Consider the following 17,927-nt stretch of genomic DNA (forward strand, 5'->3'; position numbering starts at 1 on the left):
CTGTAGTACAGTAGAGTATGTATGTATGTATGTATGTCTGTATGTATGTATGTATGTATGTATGTGTATATGTATATATATATATATACACATACATACATACATACATACATACATACATACATACATACATACATACATAGAGTTGGCTATATCTTACAAAGTGAACAAGATGTGAACTGATGTCAAAGCTGAATTGCATTTAGAAGCTTTGTAATTCCATAATGTGACGCTGAATCAAGATGTGAGGACGTAATATGAAAGAGGGAGGCATCGCTCTAAACTATGAACCAATGGCAAAACGGAGTAAAAAAGAATCATTAATATTTCAGTTGTAAAACATTTATGAAGAGACTAACAACCTCAGATTGATCCTGTTTCTGATTACTTCATGCAGAGCAAGTCAGATCCATGAGTTTAGTTAAGTAGGTAAGCTTTGTAGCTCCTCAGGCGGTGTTAATTATTTATCTGGAACTAGCCCAGCACATAATCTGCTGCCTCTGGTAGCCTGATTCTTTTGTATTTTTTTTTACTTCTGTTTACCCGCATTTCCAGTCTTGATGCTAAGCTAAGCTAACCAGCTGCGGTGTATTCATATTTAGCATACAGACATGTGAGGTATCAATCCATTCATCGAACTCTTGGCAAACACAGAATGTGTGTATTTTTTTAATAAACTTTGTTTTATTTTTAAAAATAATGCATGTATGTGTATAACTAAATGGACTCTTTAGCTCCTTCTAGAAATAGACTGTAGGGTTAGGCCGGTAACAAAACTTTGAGCTGGTTTAATACTAAGCCAAACATGGTTTAGAAACAAACATGACATCAACCCTCGTTGTCATATTGTTATATCAATGCTAATGCAATAGTTGGATTTGGCGGCGGGACGCAGCACGGATCGCTGATGTAGGATGTAGGATATTTTTTCAATTTCTGGAACGTGTCATGAATGATGTTGAGGCTCAGCCAGTTACAATCAGTTAGCTTAGGCTTGTTGACCGGACCGGCAACATTGGAAACACAAGAGGACAGAGACACTTAAATCACACTAACTTGTTAATTCCATTAAAAAAGTCCCCATTTAAATATTAAACTCATCCAGGAATTATCCAGTGTGAGTCAGCGAGAAGACAAACGTAAAGCTTAAAGCAGCCGGCAGAGGAGCGCTGTCAACCACCCGCGATGTTTTGTTTGTTTGTGTGTCAAATACTAAAAAGGCCTGGGAGGGATGTCAGAAGCTGCGCAGACATAAACCTACTGAACTGGATTCGTCGGGCTTTAATTCGATCGCAATCCAGGCAACGTCGCTCGACATGCTCCCACGTATAGGGAGCATGACGCAACTGAGAGCCAGTCAGTGGGAAAACACTGAATTATTTAAAAGTCTAAAACACAAGCTCCAGCATTATTTAACAATAAACATGCATGAGATACCAAGAAGAGTGGACATATCTTACTGGATGGTTTAAAAGATCCATGTCCATGGAAACAAGACTGGCTGGTTTACTTGGTGTGTGTGTGTGTGTGTGCGCGCTCACAGCTGGCTTTGCACTATGCATGCTTGTGCGAGTGGGTGGATGAGTGTGAGTGAATCTTGTGTCTTCGTGCAGAGCTTACCAGAGGTAGTGTAGGTGTGTACTGTGTGTGTGTGTATGAGTAAGTGTGTGTTTGTGTTACCGTACATGACTACAACCCCCCCCCACACAGACACACTCACACACCAGCTTCCTTTGGTCTGTCTCTTTGTGGTATATTGCCCATTTTACTGTGTGGGGGGATTGGTGTTATAAAGTGTGTGTGTTTTTTATGGTGTGTGTGTGTTTGGTCTTTCTGAGGGGAAATTTCCTGCCCCTGGAAGCTGCTCTTGTCCTCAGGAATTTCCTGAGTGGGCAGACAGCGCTTCCTGAATAAATGTTGTTGTTTTTGTTGTGTGTGTGTGTGTGTGTGTGTGTGTGTGTGTGTTCAAACTTGCTCTCTTTTCTCTTCTGAAAGGGAAACTGTTCTCGCATGCCAGCGAGTAAGCTGAGCGCAGCCCCCTTCTCTCTTCCTGTTCGCGACACACTCCACATGGCGTTTGTGACGGGGGGGTTGCTTTATGCTTCACTCTAGCGTCACAATAAACACACACTTGTGTTAAAGTCTGATGGCTGATTTAAGGCTAACAGGAAAGGTCCAGCTAATGTAATCTTTTCCATTTGCTCCATAAACACTTTGGTGGTTTGGTGGTTGTGTTTTATATATCCGACATTTTTGGAGTAAGAAAGAGAAGAGGAGACGCTGGGTGTTTTGGAATTTGCAGCGAACAGACCACCTTCGTAAAGTTACACATCGTCAACAGGCACACGGTTAAAGGGGCATTCTGGAGAGTTAATCTCGCACTTTCATTCAGTTGGAGACGAAGCTAAAACAGCTGCGGCTGAGACATCCTGACTTCTATTGCCTAATATGGTCCATTATCTAAAACCATTGGATACTACTCTTCCCATAATGCAACACCCTCTGAGTCAAACTTCATGTCTTTGTCTCCGTTCTATTCAGCATACTAATTGCAATTCAGCATGCAACATATTATTTGCAGCATGTGTTTTAAAATCAACATTCTTCACTGTTTTATAGGGCAGAAGCTATGATACAATACATATAATATTGCATATTAACATGTACTACTTTGGCATTTTTTGTAGACAGGACCATGATATGCAATACATATTCTTTTGTTTGCACACTACCGATTTGTCTGTAACAGAGTAGTTTAGTGTGGAATTGGAGCAGCGGTAGTAAATTACTGTGACTTAAACCAGTGGAGATCCCCCTTTAGTTGATTTAGGGGACTCTGGGAAATGCCGTGTTGAAGCCCAACAACATTGAAAGACTATATTCCGAGATGAGGATATGTTTTCCACTTCAACCTTCAGTGAAAGCCCTTAACGTCCTGCAATGTGAAAACATGGAAATACATGACATTAATCAGTGACCAATGGTTCCCAAAGTGTGGAAAGGTCAAGACGGCTAACTGAGAACAGATTTCGACTGCGTAACATTTGTTCATGCGCGAGGTTTACGCCTAAAAACTATTTAAACGTGAGAAGCGGTTTGATTGACCTCCGTACAGGTTGGAGACATAAGATGAGAGTGGACATTGTTTTAGACGAAAAAGGTTGTGAAACACTGCCGGGAAGCTTTGCAGTAGAAGTGATCACCTCAGTGTTGCACAGCTCAAAAAGCTGACTTCACTTTCTCCACATGGAAAGAAAAGGAGTATAGTATAAGGGTGTGTGTGTGTGTGTGTGTCAGACAAGCAGGGGCCTTTTTGATTTGAACAAATGTCTTTGAAGCTTCTGCATTTCTCCCCCCCCCCCCCCCCCCCCCCCAAAAAAAAAAGAGAGGAAAAAAAATTGGCTCCCGAACAAAAGGAAGAGTGGCAGTTGACGCTGGATTCAGGAACTAACCTACAAGAGCCGGCTTGCTCCTGTGCTCAACAACAAGCTATCAAAAACAGGTCGCGCTACTTCCTGGCCATTAAAGTTCTGCGTGATTGATGATATCTGTTTTATGTTTGTTTTGACTGGACGGAGTCCAGGTTTGGTGGACGGGGACGGGCACGTGCATGTCAGTGGAGGAAGTAGAGGATGAATATGAGAGAAGGGTGGGGTGTGTGTGTGTGTGTGTGTGTGTGTGTGTGTGTGTATTTTCCCCTGCCGCTCCCACCTGACGGGGAATCAATGTACAGAGACACTCAGAGCGGCGAGATGTGTGGCTCTCATTCCCACATGTCCCTGAGTCAGGGTGTCAGAAGGTCATGGCCAGCCTCCTCCTTCCTTCTTCCTCCTCCTCCTCCTCCTGTCTGGAGGGGGGAAAACTTTTCTTTATTGAGATAACAAGACCAATATCCGCCTACTTCTGCTTCGGGAGAATAGCCAAACATTTACTGAAGAACTGAGTGACTAGGGAGCTTTGAGTTTTGAGAGCAAAGTCCCAGCCGAAGCGATGCAACCCTGCAGTTTTGTTTATGTAGTTGTAGTTCATCTGGCTCAGGCTCAGCTGAAATCCTCCGTCTTAGATTCTCATGCGCATCACTTGTGTGTTTTTTTTTTTTTTTGAGTGTTGAAAGACAGAAAACAGAAAACAATAAGAGTATCTTCTGATTTGAGTGTGACTCAAAACACAGCGTGTGTGCAGGAAGGAAACACTCAGAAATGTGACACACTAGAAAATCTGAACACAACAGTTTTTTTTATTTTAGAAATGACTATACATTACTTTTGGTAAGCATTACTTGTTATGCTACACAGCGATAGGAAATACGAGTTCAATTAACATATATTCTTGTTCCTAGATCTCCATGATTCATTTCCTATTTGAATAGCAGCTGAAACTGAGATATCGGCGCCCGCTCGTAGAGACTTGTGTCTCATTCATCAACTAGTGGTACTGAAAACCTTTAATGGCTGAATCCAGTAGAGAACTATAGTTTAAAACGGCGTGGGTGGCTGTAGATCATTCAGGGAGGTCCACAGAAGTTAGTCTTCCTCCCTGTCTAACATGACGTCATAGCTCTGACTGTTGCACATGGATGCATTTCATTTGTGTGGCCCACCAAGACGAAGGATCCTAATCGTCTTTCCATTGGTATCACGTAAATGCGCTGATAACTGATTTCTCTGAGCTCACGTAGCAAGTAGTTGACATTAGCTCCTGTGCTAATCAGAACCCGTGGATGGGGAGAGTTAGCTTGCTAACAAAGCAACATAAAACCGACCATGAGGAATCGTCCGTGTCTCATCCTCCTCCCTGCTGAGCTTGGACACATTTTTAAAATGGGACATGCTAGAGAGGGTCACACTGGTAGGTCACTTTTTTGTCAGCCAAAGTATCAGGAGGCAGTTGGGTGAGAGGAACATGAGGAGCAGAGTGGCAGCAGTGTGAGAGTTGGTGCTAAACGGTGAGCGTGGACGGGACCTCGGCGCTCCACAGCAGGACGGACCTCATTAACTCGTCAGGGGAAGTTGAGGGCTTCTGTACCGCCACAACGAAACAAGATACCAGTGATCTCATCCTCCTCTTCCCTTCATTCATCCCGAGCGCTTATGAGTTGCCTTGGCAACTTGTGCGCTGTGTGTGTCTCTGTGTATGTGTGTGCGTGTGTGTGTGTGAGAGCGCGGGGGCCTGAGAAACCACAAAGTGAAAATTATGTGTCATCAGAGAGGATTAGGAGCCCACGGTTTAGTCAAGGGCTCGGGATCCTGCTGCTGTCGTCGTGCCTGAGGGTTTTAGTCAATGTAAACACACACATTCTCAGAAACGCACACATTCACTCTCACGAACGCCGTGAATCCGAGACGCATTTCGGCAGAGAGAGGCAGACTGATGACGAGGAAGACCGAAATTGATTTCCTTCCTGTAACCTGCGACACGTCTGTAACAGATTCTCTGACAGAAAACACCTGAAAGGACAAATGTATCAGAGGAAGTGTGTGAATGTGCGGAGGGAACAGAGTGTGAGGGACCAAGGCGCTCCTTCCCTTTCCACCTCGAAGTAAGCAAAGCATCGTTCTGTCTCACTGGCTGCACTGCCACAAAAAATCGCATGGATGTGAGTTTCAAAATAAGAAACTTGCAATTTGACAGCTGAAATCAGATGAGATCAAGCGTCTCTGTGATTCACCTGCAACTGTGTTTATAGTTTCGGCAGCTTGCTGAGCAATGTTGGCATTGGAAGACAAAGACACGTCAACGGAGAGAGGAAAGAAATGGTGACGCTTTGTGAACTCATCTTACCGTGACGTACGAGTACAGGGTTAAACATTATCGTACAAGTCTCATTCTGATCCAAACACAGCACTTTAAACGGCTCTGAACAAGCTTGCCTGCTCCGCTTCACACATTGGCTCCATCCCGGAGAAGGTATGCAGTCACAAGATATGAGCAAGAACATTCAGGGCAGTGCATGAGTGTCCCACTCTGTGAACTTCGCTTGAGCGCCGGCCAAGTATCCGTTCTCTCTTCCTGTTTGACTTTCCTTCCTCTTATTTTTTTTTTTTTGCGTCTCCGTTTGGTCCGCGCTGCTGCTCGCATCACTCTTTCCTTTCCGTTTCCACTCTTTGCTTTTCTGGTGTCCGTCTCGCTTGTCTGTTAATGCACCTCCTCCCCGGCGTCGCTCTCTAACCTTACCGCAGGAAGTTTCCTGTTCTGAAACGGAGCCCACGCTGGATTGCTTCCTGCCAAAGTGCGTTGTGGGACACGTTTGTTTGGGCCCTCTCCTCCCTCCCTCCCTCGTCCTCTCTTTCTGCTCCCCTTGTTGCTTCCTCCTTCGGGCTCCGTGCAGATGGCTGAGGCCGGCAGACCGGATCTCCGAGGGGTTTTGGCAGAGCAGCACCTCTCTCCGGCGCTGGAGAGCGAGCGTACCGCAGCCGTGACCCCGCGACCCCGGGCTTCACTGCTGCCCGCCCCGGCGCTCTCACAAGTCAGCCACCAGAGAGACAAACGTACAGCTGGTGCATTCAGTGCAGATGGCGGCTTGATCCAATATTGATTTAGGGTCAATGTTGTAGGAGTACTCCAGTGCAGCCGACATCCATCCTGGTTATAGTCCAGTCAAATGTAACATGAAATAATAACTAGAAGCTACAAAAGACACATTTTATGTTTAAGAAAACAGCCGTTCTCTTACGTGTTTTTCTTTTATTATTGATTAAAGTCACCTATACATCAAAAGGATTTCCATAAAGCATATTAAATAAACTAGGGCCTTGAGATTGCGCAGCCTAGGTATGATGTCTACTGTTGCCAAGAAGCCAAACCCAGTAAGAAGGAATAGGCTTCCTTATCTGCCCACCACCCGCTCCTGTGGTTGTGGAACACCTGTATCCCGCTCTCTGACACTTTCTCAGGACGCCTGTTGACAAGCTGAGGGTCAGAGCTTGACGGGTTGTAAGCTGCGCTCCAGATAACCGAGGCCTTCCCAGCTTATCGGCAGCGCTCGTGCCGGCGTGTGAACGTAGAGGACTGGAAGGGAAGGGGAGAAATGGGAATCTAGACAGGGTTTCATTTTTTTATTGATTGCTCTCTGTGAAAACTTCCTCTGTTTGACGGGTGGCGGGAGGGGAGGGGAGAGGGGCTGAAGGCGAGCACAAGGTTCCTATTACTTGTCTGACAGTGACATTGGCGGCCCAAGATAACAGCTGTCCGACTCCCAGAGGAAATGTTTGAGGCCGGGCGATAAGTGAGATGTAAGAAACGAGTCGGAGCTATACAGTGTTGTGTGTGTGTGTGTGTGTGTGTGTGTGTGTGTGTGTTTGTGTGAAAGGGAGGTGAGTCCTAAGTCGTATTGTAAATCTTTGGGTTACACCAAGACTGCAAAAGGATACGATGCGGTGGCGGTATCTGTGTAAACCAGGGTCAAAACATTGTGTGTAACGCTAACATGCAAATCATGTTACGTCAGATAATATCAAGGATATCAGAGTTTGAGAACATTTCAGAAATAGTCTCAGTGGTTGAACATGCATCTCGTAATCAGATTGTATGAAGCCAGATGAACTTCTGTTCTAACTCCATTAAAAAAAGGCAATTGGTCGAAGGAGGAAGTGAATGTAAGGATACAAAAAGACGTCCTCAGATTACAGATATATTTGGTGCAAATGAGGATTATTACACACATTATTATTATTATTATTATTATTATTATTACAACAGAACGACCCTCTGATGTTAGTGGAAAAAATGCTTTCACTGGGTGGAGATTCACCCAGTTCAGAGCAACACTGGTTTCTTTGCCATTCAGCTAGCTTGCGCACAAGTTAGCCCTTCAACATCACGAATGAATTAAAATGTAATCGCCATTTCTGTTTTTATTTAGATTTTGATTGTGTTCCCTTTTATGCTATTTTGCAATTTAACAAAACGATTATTTCTGCACTCGCACCTGATCTGAGAAATGCTTTGACAACCTGCACAACACTTTTGTTGAGCTTTTTTTCTTCCTGATTTTTCTGAATATAATTTTCACACTCCTAAAATGCTCGTCGGTCACCAGCGCAGATGTTTTACACTCCAGTTCCCACGGCAGTGAAAGAAACATTTGCGAGGGAGGGAGGAACAGAAAAGATACCATCGTTTCAGTTTCCTCGGCTGTCTTTCCCTCCATGTGTCCTTGTCCATCTATACACAAACTAATAAATTGTCCGTGCTGTGATGTGCCTGACTGCACAGATCATAACAGATCAAATAGAATAACAGTCGGATTCTCTTTCTCATATCCCTTTTTTATCCGTGTGATTCGTGCTGTTTTCTTTCCCTGAACCGATCATCTTCTAATCTTTCATTCTAACCTCCTCTCCCTTTCTGACGGTCTCCTCCTTCATCTTTTTTTTTTTTGCTGCCGTTCCCGTAATCACTCCCTCCTTTTGGCTTTTATCTCCACTTCCTCAATATCCTTTTTACTGCCTCTGCCTCCTTCCTTCCTCTCCCCCTCCCCCTTCACCCTCCCCTCCTTCCTGCCTTTCCTTCTTTTCTTCCTTCCTCCCCCCCACCGACCCCCGTCCTTCTGCACCCTCCTCCGCTGAGCTCATCCTTCTTTTCTTCCTTCCTTCCTTCCTTTCCCCCATCCCCTTCTGCTTTGTCGCTTCTTTACCAAACCCTGGTCTCAACTCCATTTCCTCCACCGCTCTTCCTCCAGGTTTGCAGCCAGTCTTCTGGTGCAGGGAGGACGTGGCCCAGTGGCTGCGATGGGCCGAGAAGGAGTTCGCCCTGCGGCCGATCACCAGCGGCTCCTTCCAGATGAACGGCAAAGCCCTGCTGCTGCTCACCAAGGAGGACTTCCGCTACCGATCGCCCCACTCTGGTACTTTTACCTTACCTTATTTACACCTGCTCATGAATTTCGCGGAGATCACAGTGGTGTAGTCCGGACTGGGAAAGCCGGAGACATCAGTGAAAAGTTTTATAAATGAGTCAATTTCACTGATTGCATTAGATGGTTCTTCCAGACCAGCTGGAGCAGCAACAAGACTGGACAGGAGTCGTGAAACTAGGGAGAAAGAGCACTTTTAGGTCATGGAAACAGACAGATCATGAAAAATAAGTGCAGTTATAATGAGGATAGGAAGTAACACCTGCAGTCTTAAAAAGCTGATAGGACTATATCACTTTGCTCTTGATAAACAAACATCTAGAATCACACATTTGTCTCTCAACTAAATGTAATTGGGTCTGTGACCACTTGGTCCGCTGTTGCCCTTTCTGGTTACGACCAATATTATATTTTATTTGTGCCAATGTAGCTTTAAAATCAATGTGTTGACGGCCAAACTACACCCCTTTTAAAACGGATCAATACAGTGCAGAGGAGGAAAGCAGCCGTTACAGCGAGGCTTCTGGGGGAGGAAGTAGGGGACGGTTTATCAGGAAGTGCAACCTCAACTGTCTCCCCGGCAACGCTAGCTGCCGGGCGCATGAACAAAATGCTAATAAATAAGTCAACCGATTTCCTTTGCAGGGTTTTTGGGGATTTTTGTTTCGGATCCGGATTCAAAGTCTGATTGTGCGTCAGGGCTGTGTGGTCATGAGAATGAAATGAGCCATCAGCGTTGTGAAATATCAAGATAAGATGAAGGATTAACCCTCCACAGCCTGGAAATAAAAGAATCAAGTGAGGGAGTTGAACATGGGACTAAAAATGAATGCATAATCAATGCGGAAATAAACAGGGACATGAAAGAATTGATGAATAAACGAATGAAAGCGAACCGACTGGTCACAGGATCGATTCTGCTCCATAAAGCTGAGCTTCATGCTGCTACTGATGTTAGCTCGCTGCACGATCTTTGGATGGATGAATACTTTAAATCGATTTAGACTTGTAAAGATGTAAAGACATTTATTTATTTTGCAATCAATAACCAACATCTATGAATTATTTATTTTATTATGCATTTTATTACGTTATGTATGTATTTAATTCAGCTTTTATTTATTTTATTTAACATTTAAAGTACTTTAAAGTATTCAGCGTTTATTTATGCATTTGATTTAGACACCGATTTAATTTAAGTCATTAATCCTTCGTAGAACCAATCAGGAAGTGAGCTTGGTTCAGTATATATTTCCTAAAGATCCCAATGTGCGTCTTTTTATATTTTATTACACGTTGTGAGGAGTAAACAGGAGCTTCAGAGAGATGTGACCCAGCTCACAGCTGTTGTCAGGCTTGTGTTTCCATTTCAACTTTGCAAAAATGTTCACATCCTGTTAAGAAATTGTGGTTTTCGGTGGGGGGAATTTGGAAAACGTGATTCATCATCGCAGGTTTTATTATTTGCTTTCAGTCTTCTCAATGTGACACTGAGATCGTTTGGTTGCTGAATGGTTTCAGGCATTAGCAGCCGCGGACGCTACGATGACGTTATTTTCAAACACAGGGTGTGGAGAGATAAAGCCGACAGCGATTGATCACGTTTTAATATTAGTTAGTGTTGGCCCTGTTGTCAGTGGCATCAGTAGAAAAAGTCATTTTCGGGAACCGAGTGAGTTATTTGGCCGGCGATGCGTCTGTTTCCTCCTTTAGGGGATTGTAAGAGTGCAGTTCCCATCAGTCTGTGGCATATTTTCCTTTTGTAGAAGCTCTAAGAATAACACTTTTTTCTTTTTCTTTCCCCTGGAATGTCTTAACCTCACGTCCCACATTGAGCCACACAGCCTGTGGAGCTGCGTTACCGCTGCAGGTTTGGACTTGAAGCGTAAAGCCGCAAAAGGGTTCGTGAGTAGATCAGCTGTGACGAGCTGTCAGACGACACCTTCTGCGGGTTTCTTCAAAGCCTTTGTCATCGTGAGTCTCAGTGACTTTTAAACGACACCTGTAGTTTTAAGACTCTCGTTCGTGCGATCCAGAATCGAAGCAAACTTTCAAGCACCAGGAAGCGGGAATTCCCCCCCACAAGAAAGTGAGAACTGAAAGGAGTGGCGTGTGTGTGTGTGTGTGTGTGTGTGTGTGTGTGAGCACCATCACTTCCTTTAAGATAATAATTTCCTTGTTATGGGTAATCCCTTTAAAAAAAAAAAAAAGCTCCTTCAGGCTATGTGTGATGGCAGCCTTTGTTAAAATCAGTTATTCTTTAACCGCGTAAGTGTTCCGTTCCGTTGGCGGGAGAGAGGAGCCGTCCCCGTCGGCGTCGAGGCAAAACAAACAGCTGTTAATGATTGCGCCGGCTTCCTGCTCGCGGCCGTGTGCCTGGTGTCACCACTACTGTATAAGCACTTAACGGAGAATGGCGGGGTCGTGTATAGAGCGACGGCCCGTTTACTTGTGTCAACATCCAGGTCGCACACATCCTTGGAATATCTCGGAAATGCTTTTCCTAATAATAAGGCGTGAGTCGCCGTAGCGCCGCTCCTCTGTTCCCTCGGAGGCTCTTCCATTATTGCTCAAGCTCCCGGCTGCCTGGAAAGCAGAGAGAAGAAGAAGAAGAAGAAGAAGAAGGAGGAGGAAGAAGAAGAAGAAGGGGGAACCTGGTTCTGCGGATGACGTCAATGTTAATTTCTCATGTCATGCCGGCTGCCCAGGGTAACCTCTGACCTCTTGTATCTCTGCAGGGGACGTCCTGTACGAGCTGCTGCAGCACATCCTGAAGCAGAGGAAGCCCCACGTGTTTTACCCGTCGGCCTACTTCCCTGGGAACTCCTTCCACTCGCTGCCTGAAAGCGCCGCGCAGCACCTGAAGCTTGAAGGTCAGTCCCCGAAAACAGCATTACCCATAAACCCTTGCTTGGTCATCAAAAAGATGGAATAAATGCTATCTTAAAAACCCAGCGATCGACTCCCCCCTCCAGCATCTGGGAGACTATGACGGACCATGTTACTAAAGAAGAAGTGGAAATATATAATTATTATATTACTTGTACTATCGCACAGTGTTTATGGTCGTGCACCAATCACTAAGCCAATGTCCTTGTATGTGCAAACACACGTGGCAATAAACCGTTTCTGATTCAGATTATAATGTTGTGAATAGCCCATCATCAATCATCCCGCAGCTATTCATATACTGATAGAATTATACAGTCGTACAATTGCCCAGCTGTCATCCACAATCAACACATATTTGCACCAACTTCATTACAATAGCAGATACTGTGATCACTTTTTCTCAGGTAAAAACATATAGATTGTAAAATAGTCTTGCTGTTTAAAAGGATGTAGTGTTTAACTTAATGCAATAGTGATAATAATAATTAAAGTTATGCAGGAATGAGTCCTTTCAGAGTTCGTACATGTCTTAAAGGCTCGCGGTCATGTGACAGTGATGTCATTGTTTATAGCCGAACGTGAGCTTTTTCCTTCTGCCGATCGTGTTCACACTTCAAAAGTCATAAAAGTTTGTGTTAGTATCATGAACATTTTGCCACAGAATGTATTAATCCCAAATCCAATGGAAGAATCTCATTGACCTTTTCATAACATTAGGTATAGGGCGGCTAATGTGATCCACTAGTGGCAGACACTCTGCTACATCATTGTGTAGCTATATATAACTGATGCTACTTGTTTTAAGGCTGTAATTACATGTTCCAAATATAAAGTTGGAGATGATTGTTCATGCTAATTACACTCAGTTAGTTTGTGTTTGTTGTAATCAAGGAAGTAATGCTCCTGTAATACCTGAGTGGGTTTTCTGGCAACAATCAGACGGGTCGGACTAGGAACGTCACATGATGGCAGTAAAACCTGCTCCACGAGGAAACGCTGCTTTGTTTAAAGAATCCGCAGACGCAGGTTTGCTGCTTTACGTCACTCCTGTCTTCCTGGTTTCAAAACACTCCGTAATTTTTTTTCCGTTGCTTGTTCCCTGAAGGAATTAAAGCGAAATTCCCACCGCTCCCGACACAAACCAGAGAACTTCTGAAACTCCTCAAAACATATTATAATCAGCATTCTCCGCCTCACTGCAGGATATTGGTGACACCTAGTGGTCTTTTTCTGTGTGAAGCCAGATAAGCCAGACTTTGCAGTGGGAACACATTACTGCTCAAGTTGTAGAATCTCTAAACGGCTTTGAGAACTATGAGAAGCTACAATCTAGTACACACTCTGGTACTTTGAACAGACACAAGCAGAGACAAGTTAATTTAAAGCAAGACCAAGTAGAGCTACATGTCTTGTTTGAGAAGCTAGAACCATCAAATGTTCTTAATTTCATATTATAAAATAAATATAAAACGCTGTGATTTAGCTGTATTTATTGCTCACTTGTTGTGTCTTTTGTAACCACAGAAACGGTACGGCGGGCCCCTCGAGGTTCAGAGCCGCTCCCCGAGCATCCGCCCACCATCGAGCTGCGGCACCGCTCCCGCTCGCCCCACATCCCCACCGCTCGGCGCTCGCCTCCGGAGCCCAACCACCAACGCGCCGCCAGCGAAGACCACCTCCAGACCTTCTCCCAGCTGCCCGACAGCAACCACCACCTGTCCGAGGAGATGTACCCTCTGTCGGTGTCCCCGGCCGCGCCCAACGGCCGCTGCGTGACGCCCCGAGAGGCCCCTTGTCCGGGCAGCCCGGGGGGCCAGGAGGCGGGCCCTCCTCGCGTCATCCAGCTCATGCCCAGCGCCATCATGAACCCCCTGCTCCTCAGCCCGAGCCGGGGCGGCGGGGGCGCCGCCATGGACTTCAGGCACGGTCGCGGCGGACCCCCGCCTCACGCGACGCTGGAGAACGGCCGCGAGGGGAAAGTCCACAGCCACCACCATCAGATGCCGCTGTCCCAGCAGCAGCAGCAGCATCTACTGCAGCAGCAGCAGGAGGAGGCGCTCTACAGGAACCACGTCATCATGCCCGTGTCTCCTCCAGAAGAGCCACAGATACCCATCGGACGGATAGCAGGTAACGCTTAGCCCTCTCAAGGTCAAAGGTCGACGCTACGAGAGGTCGGCTTCACATCAGCTACAAATCATCTCGTCCCTGTTGCAACTGTCTGGGCATCACAACACAAAAGCCACCCATCTCATGCTAACTGCGCCTGTGTTTCCCTGTCGCGTCCTTGCAGACTGCAGGCTGCTGTGGGATTACGTCTACCAGCTCCTGTCAGACAGCAGGTACGAGAACTACATCCGCTGGGAGGATACAGAGAGCAAAGTCTTCCGCATCATGGACCCCAACGGCCTGGCCAGGCTCTGGGGAAATCACAAGGTAAACACACACACACACACACGCACACACGCACACACACACACACGCTCACACACACACTCAGCGGGCTCCAGGTGTTGTTGTCTGTGACCAGACTGCAGGTGGCTCAGTGAGCAGTGCACGTTCCAAGTTGTCCGCTTCAGGACAACTTAAAGTAGAGACGCCTCGATCGATGAGCCTCTGATCGGACAAAGTCGCACTACGTGTGTGTGTGTGTGTGTGTGTGTGTGTAAACACGTCTGTGGCCACATACGTGTTTACATGGCTGAGAGCCACAACAGCATGACTCGCTACTAGCAGCCAGCGGGCCGCACCGTCCTGCTTGGCTACATAACGCCGCTAACGGTGAACGCACACATGGAGGTTGCACCGAGTTACATTAGGATGCGTTCAAGAGCTCCGTTACGTTAGAAAAAAATATATCTTCTTGGAAGATGTAGTTTTTGGTGAGACATTTAGATAAGTACAGGAAATGTATAACTTCCTAACACTAGCAGCTTATACATTTAAACAACTAATTATAAGATTATTATTTTTTTGATCAAGCAAATATTGAAACAAAAATATAATAATTTATTTCCTAGTTGTTTTTTTAAGGAAATGACAATGATTGAATAGCAGTTTACAATAAAGAAAACAGAAACTTTGGACAGTTTACACTGACAATTATTCATGGGCTCATAGTTTTGGGTTTTCCGCTTCCACGATCTCCTCAACACCTTCATGAGGTGATGGGTGTGATGTCGGATGTGTTTTCCGGCTGGTTCTCCTGCTGCCTCCCATGTGACCAAAGCACGAGTCGGCACAGCTCTAAAGGGCACAGGTCATCTAAAGATGAGGAAACGTCTCGTTTAGTGACGACACTCTTTGTTCTTTTTCCTCTCAGAACCGGACCAACATGACGTACGAGAAGATGTCGCGAGCACTGAGACACTACTACAAGCTGAACATTATCAGGAAGGAGCCTGGACAAAGACTTCTATTCAGGTATGTACATTTAACCTTTTAAAATCTAATTCCCCCATAGGGGGGAAGACTGAGCCATTGTTATATACAACTGTAGATCATAGCTTGTTTTATGAAAAAAAGAAAAAAAACCTGCTGTATTTGGATGTATTGAACACCATAAGTAATGTACAAGTGAAATATATGGTTTGGTACATGAGAAAATTCAAATGTCACAAATGTGCGCGAATGCAAATTTTGGAGACCTCGCCTGAATTCTCTCTGTACTAAACCCTCTAAATTTGTTCTGCTTCACTTTATCAAAGTCAACCTTTGCAGAGAGAATGTTCACATATTGTGCTATGATGTGGGTTAGATTAATGGACCTTACAGCTGCATCATTGCAAAGAAATAATCATCCTGAAAGTGTTTTTTTTTCGAGGCGGACCTGAATCCTTTACATTTTTTTCTGTGTGTCATCTTCATTTACTCTTAACCAGCAACATATAGACTGATAGTTACACATCTGAACAAAATCTCACACGTGTACCTTTATTATAACATAAGAACATTATTCAAATTCCTCAGGTTCATGAAGACTCCCGACGAGATAATGAACGGACAGACGGACCGGCTGGAGCACATGGAGTCCGACACAGACGAACAAATCTACATCAAAGAGGAATGCTGAGGAACTCTGGGAAAAGGAGTCCATGAACTACTTACTACTACTACAGCCGCTGGATGCCTTTCAGAAGCAGCCGGAACAATCAACGCTGAACCTGGAGTCTGTCCCACGCAGACGGACATGAAATCTCTCGCTCAAAGATTGCCTTGAGATGATATTTTTCCTAAAGTAAAAAGAAAAAAAAAAGAAAACAGCAGCAGTTGTTGTGCTTTTCCCGATGGGCGGAGCTGAACAGACTTTCCCTTTTTTTGTTCCTGAATGAACTGCAAAAGCCAATCACGTTGTGCTTCTGTCACTTTGATGATGTTATTCTGTCTCCTCACATGCATTATACTGGAGTTTTGCTGTTTGTAAAAAGAAAATTGTGTGTGTGTGTGTGTGTGTGTGTGTGTGCGTGTGCGTGTGTGTGTGGCTGGAATGTTTTCACCATGGAATAAACATTTTTGATCAAACCGAGTTCTCTTAGTTCTACTTGTCCTTTATACTGAAGCCTGACCATGAAGCACCTTTTCCTCTGGCGGCTTCCTGTCGCTCTGCAGGAAAGGACGTCAGCGAGGTGCAACGCCTCAACGTGTCCACATGGTGGCAGTACTGGACCTTTTTTAATTTGTGGCTGATGAGCGCGCAGCAGCAGAGGCTTCTCTGTGTGCAGTTAATCAAACATGCTCCTCATCTCAAGGGTCATTTACACTTACAGGATTAAATGTTGCACTTCATCATATGGCTGCAACCTTTTGGGGAGATGGCAGAAATAATCAGATTTAGTTTTTTGTGTGAATATCCTGCATTTGGTGGAGTAGGAAACTCACAGTTATCAGTTATTCTAATTTATATCTAAATTATTAATCAAATGTGATTTATGACTTATTAATTGCCATTTCAATGCAGTAATTCCCTAATTGGAGCCCTGGCAGCTAAGCTTTGCGACATTGTTTTTGCCTTCTTCCTAAATTAATAATTGTCTTTAGTCTTGTGACCAAATCTGAATCATTCTAATTAGTGAATCGCTATTCTGTCCAAATGAGCCTTGACATATAATAATAATAATAATAATAATAACGCAGATCGTCGGCTTGAGAATATCATGACATCACTTTGTGCTTTTCCATATCTAATTACATCATTATTGATTATCACACTGAGCTTCACTCGGAGGTGACAACGGAAGCAACGCATCCTCCCTTTCCGGACCAGTGCATGTGACGTGAACAAACAGGTGACATCTCCATAATGACACGCACGTGCCTCCCGACGGTAATCAGGATACTTGTAACGCGTCCGCGGCGGAGGTAATAGCGCCGGTGCGCCGCGCGCTCCGGAGTCTCCATAAAAGTTAGTGCGCGCAGAGCGCAGCTGTCAGACCGGGGAGAGACCGCGCACCGAAGTGATCGACCGGGATCGATCCCACTTTGACACATTATCACACCCGACCAGTGCGCCGTGATCCCGTCCAGGGGAGAGTGTGTGTGTGCGTGTGTGTGTGAGTGTGTGTGAGTGTCCGCCGCCAGCAGGACGCAGCTGAAGCGGGCTGCTTCTGGACTATAACGGGAATAAAGAGACGGAGGAGGTCTGGGTGCAGGAGGATCTCGGCTGAGCGGCGGATGAGACTCCAACGCTGCCGAACAAGAAGACTCGTGTCTGATTCTGACGAGGCTGTTTGATTTCATCCGGGAAGAAGACAAAAGAAGAAGAAATCAAATAAAAGGCAACCACTCCCGTTTTTTGTCTTTTTCCTTGCGCCAGTCCAGGACGCAAATGTCTCCACATCACAGAGAAACCACTGGATTGTAGCAGCAGCCCCACCGATGGTTTGAGAGGGCGTTAAGGTGCGGGAAGGGAGTGGGACTATTACAGGTAAGACCCCGACGCCCGTTTCCTGCCCTCCTGTTTTATTGTAGAGCATCAATATGGACCCAGGTCTGGAACTGGTACTGGTTTAAATATCACTCCTCATGCTTTTGAGCCTTACATTTATACTTTTCATTTGTATTCTTCTACTGATTCTTAAAATGCATCATATTGTATTGTGTGTGTGTGTGTGTGTGTGTGTGTGTGTGTGTGTGTGTGTGTGTGTGTTATTTGAATTTTATTTGGCAAATGCTAGATTTAGTT

General features: G+C 45.1%; 1 protein-coding gene across 2 annotated transcripts in view; it reads left to right on the top strand.

Annotated features, from left to right (window-relative positions):
* etv6 (ETS variant transcription factor 6) overlaps positions 1 to 16,214 on the top strand; it is a 23,277-nt gene extending 7,063 nt beyond the window's left edge. For both annotated transcript variants that reach the window (XM_079236178.1, XM_079236179.1), the window contains 6 exons: positions 8,681 to 8,845; positions 11,593 to 11,727; positions 13,271 to 13,876; positions 14,040 to 14,182; positions 15,069 to 15,169; positions 15,716 to 16,214. In XM_079236178.1, coding sequence (XP_079092304.1) covers positions 8,681 to 8,845; positions 11,593 to 11,727; positions 13,271 to 13,876; positions 14,040 to 14,182; positions 15,069 to 15,169; positions 15,716 to 15,818 — 1,253 coding nt within the window. In that variant the 3' untranslated portion in view covers positions 15,819 to 16,214. The remainder of the gene's footprint in view (positions 1 to 8,680; positions 8,846 to 11,592; positions 11,728 to 13,270; positions 13,877 to 14,039; positions 14,183 to 15,068; positions 15,170 to 15,715) is intronic.
* The last annotated feature ends 1,713 nt before the right edge of the window (positions 16,215 to 17,927 follow it).

This window comes from Taurulus bubalis, assembly GCF_910589615.1.
Source record: "Taurulus bubalis genome assembly, chromosome: 20".
In the NCBI taxonomy this organism is placed as follows: domain Eukaryota; kingdom Metazoa; phylum Chordata; class Actinopteri; order Perciformes; family Cottidae; genus Taurulus; species Taurulus bubalis.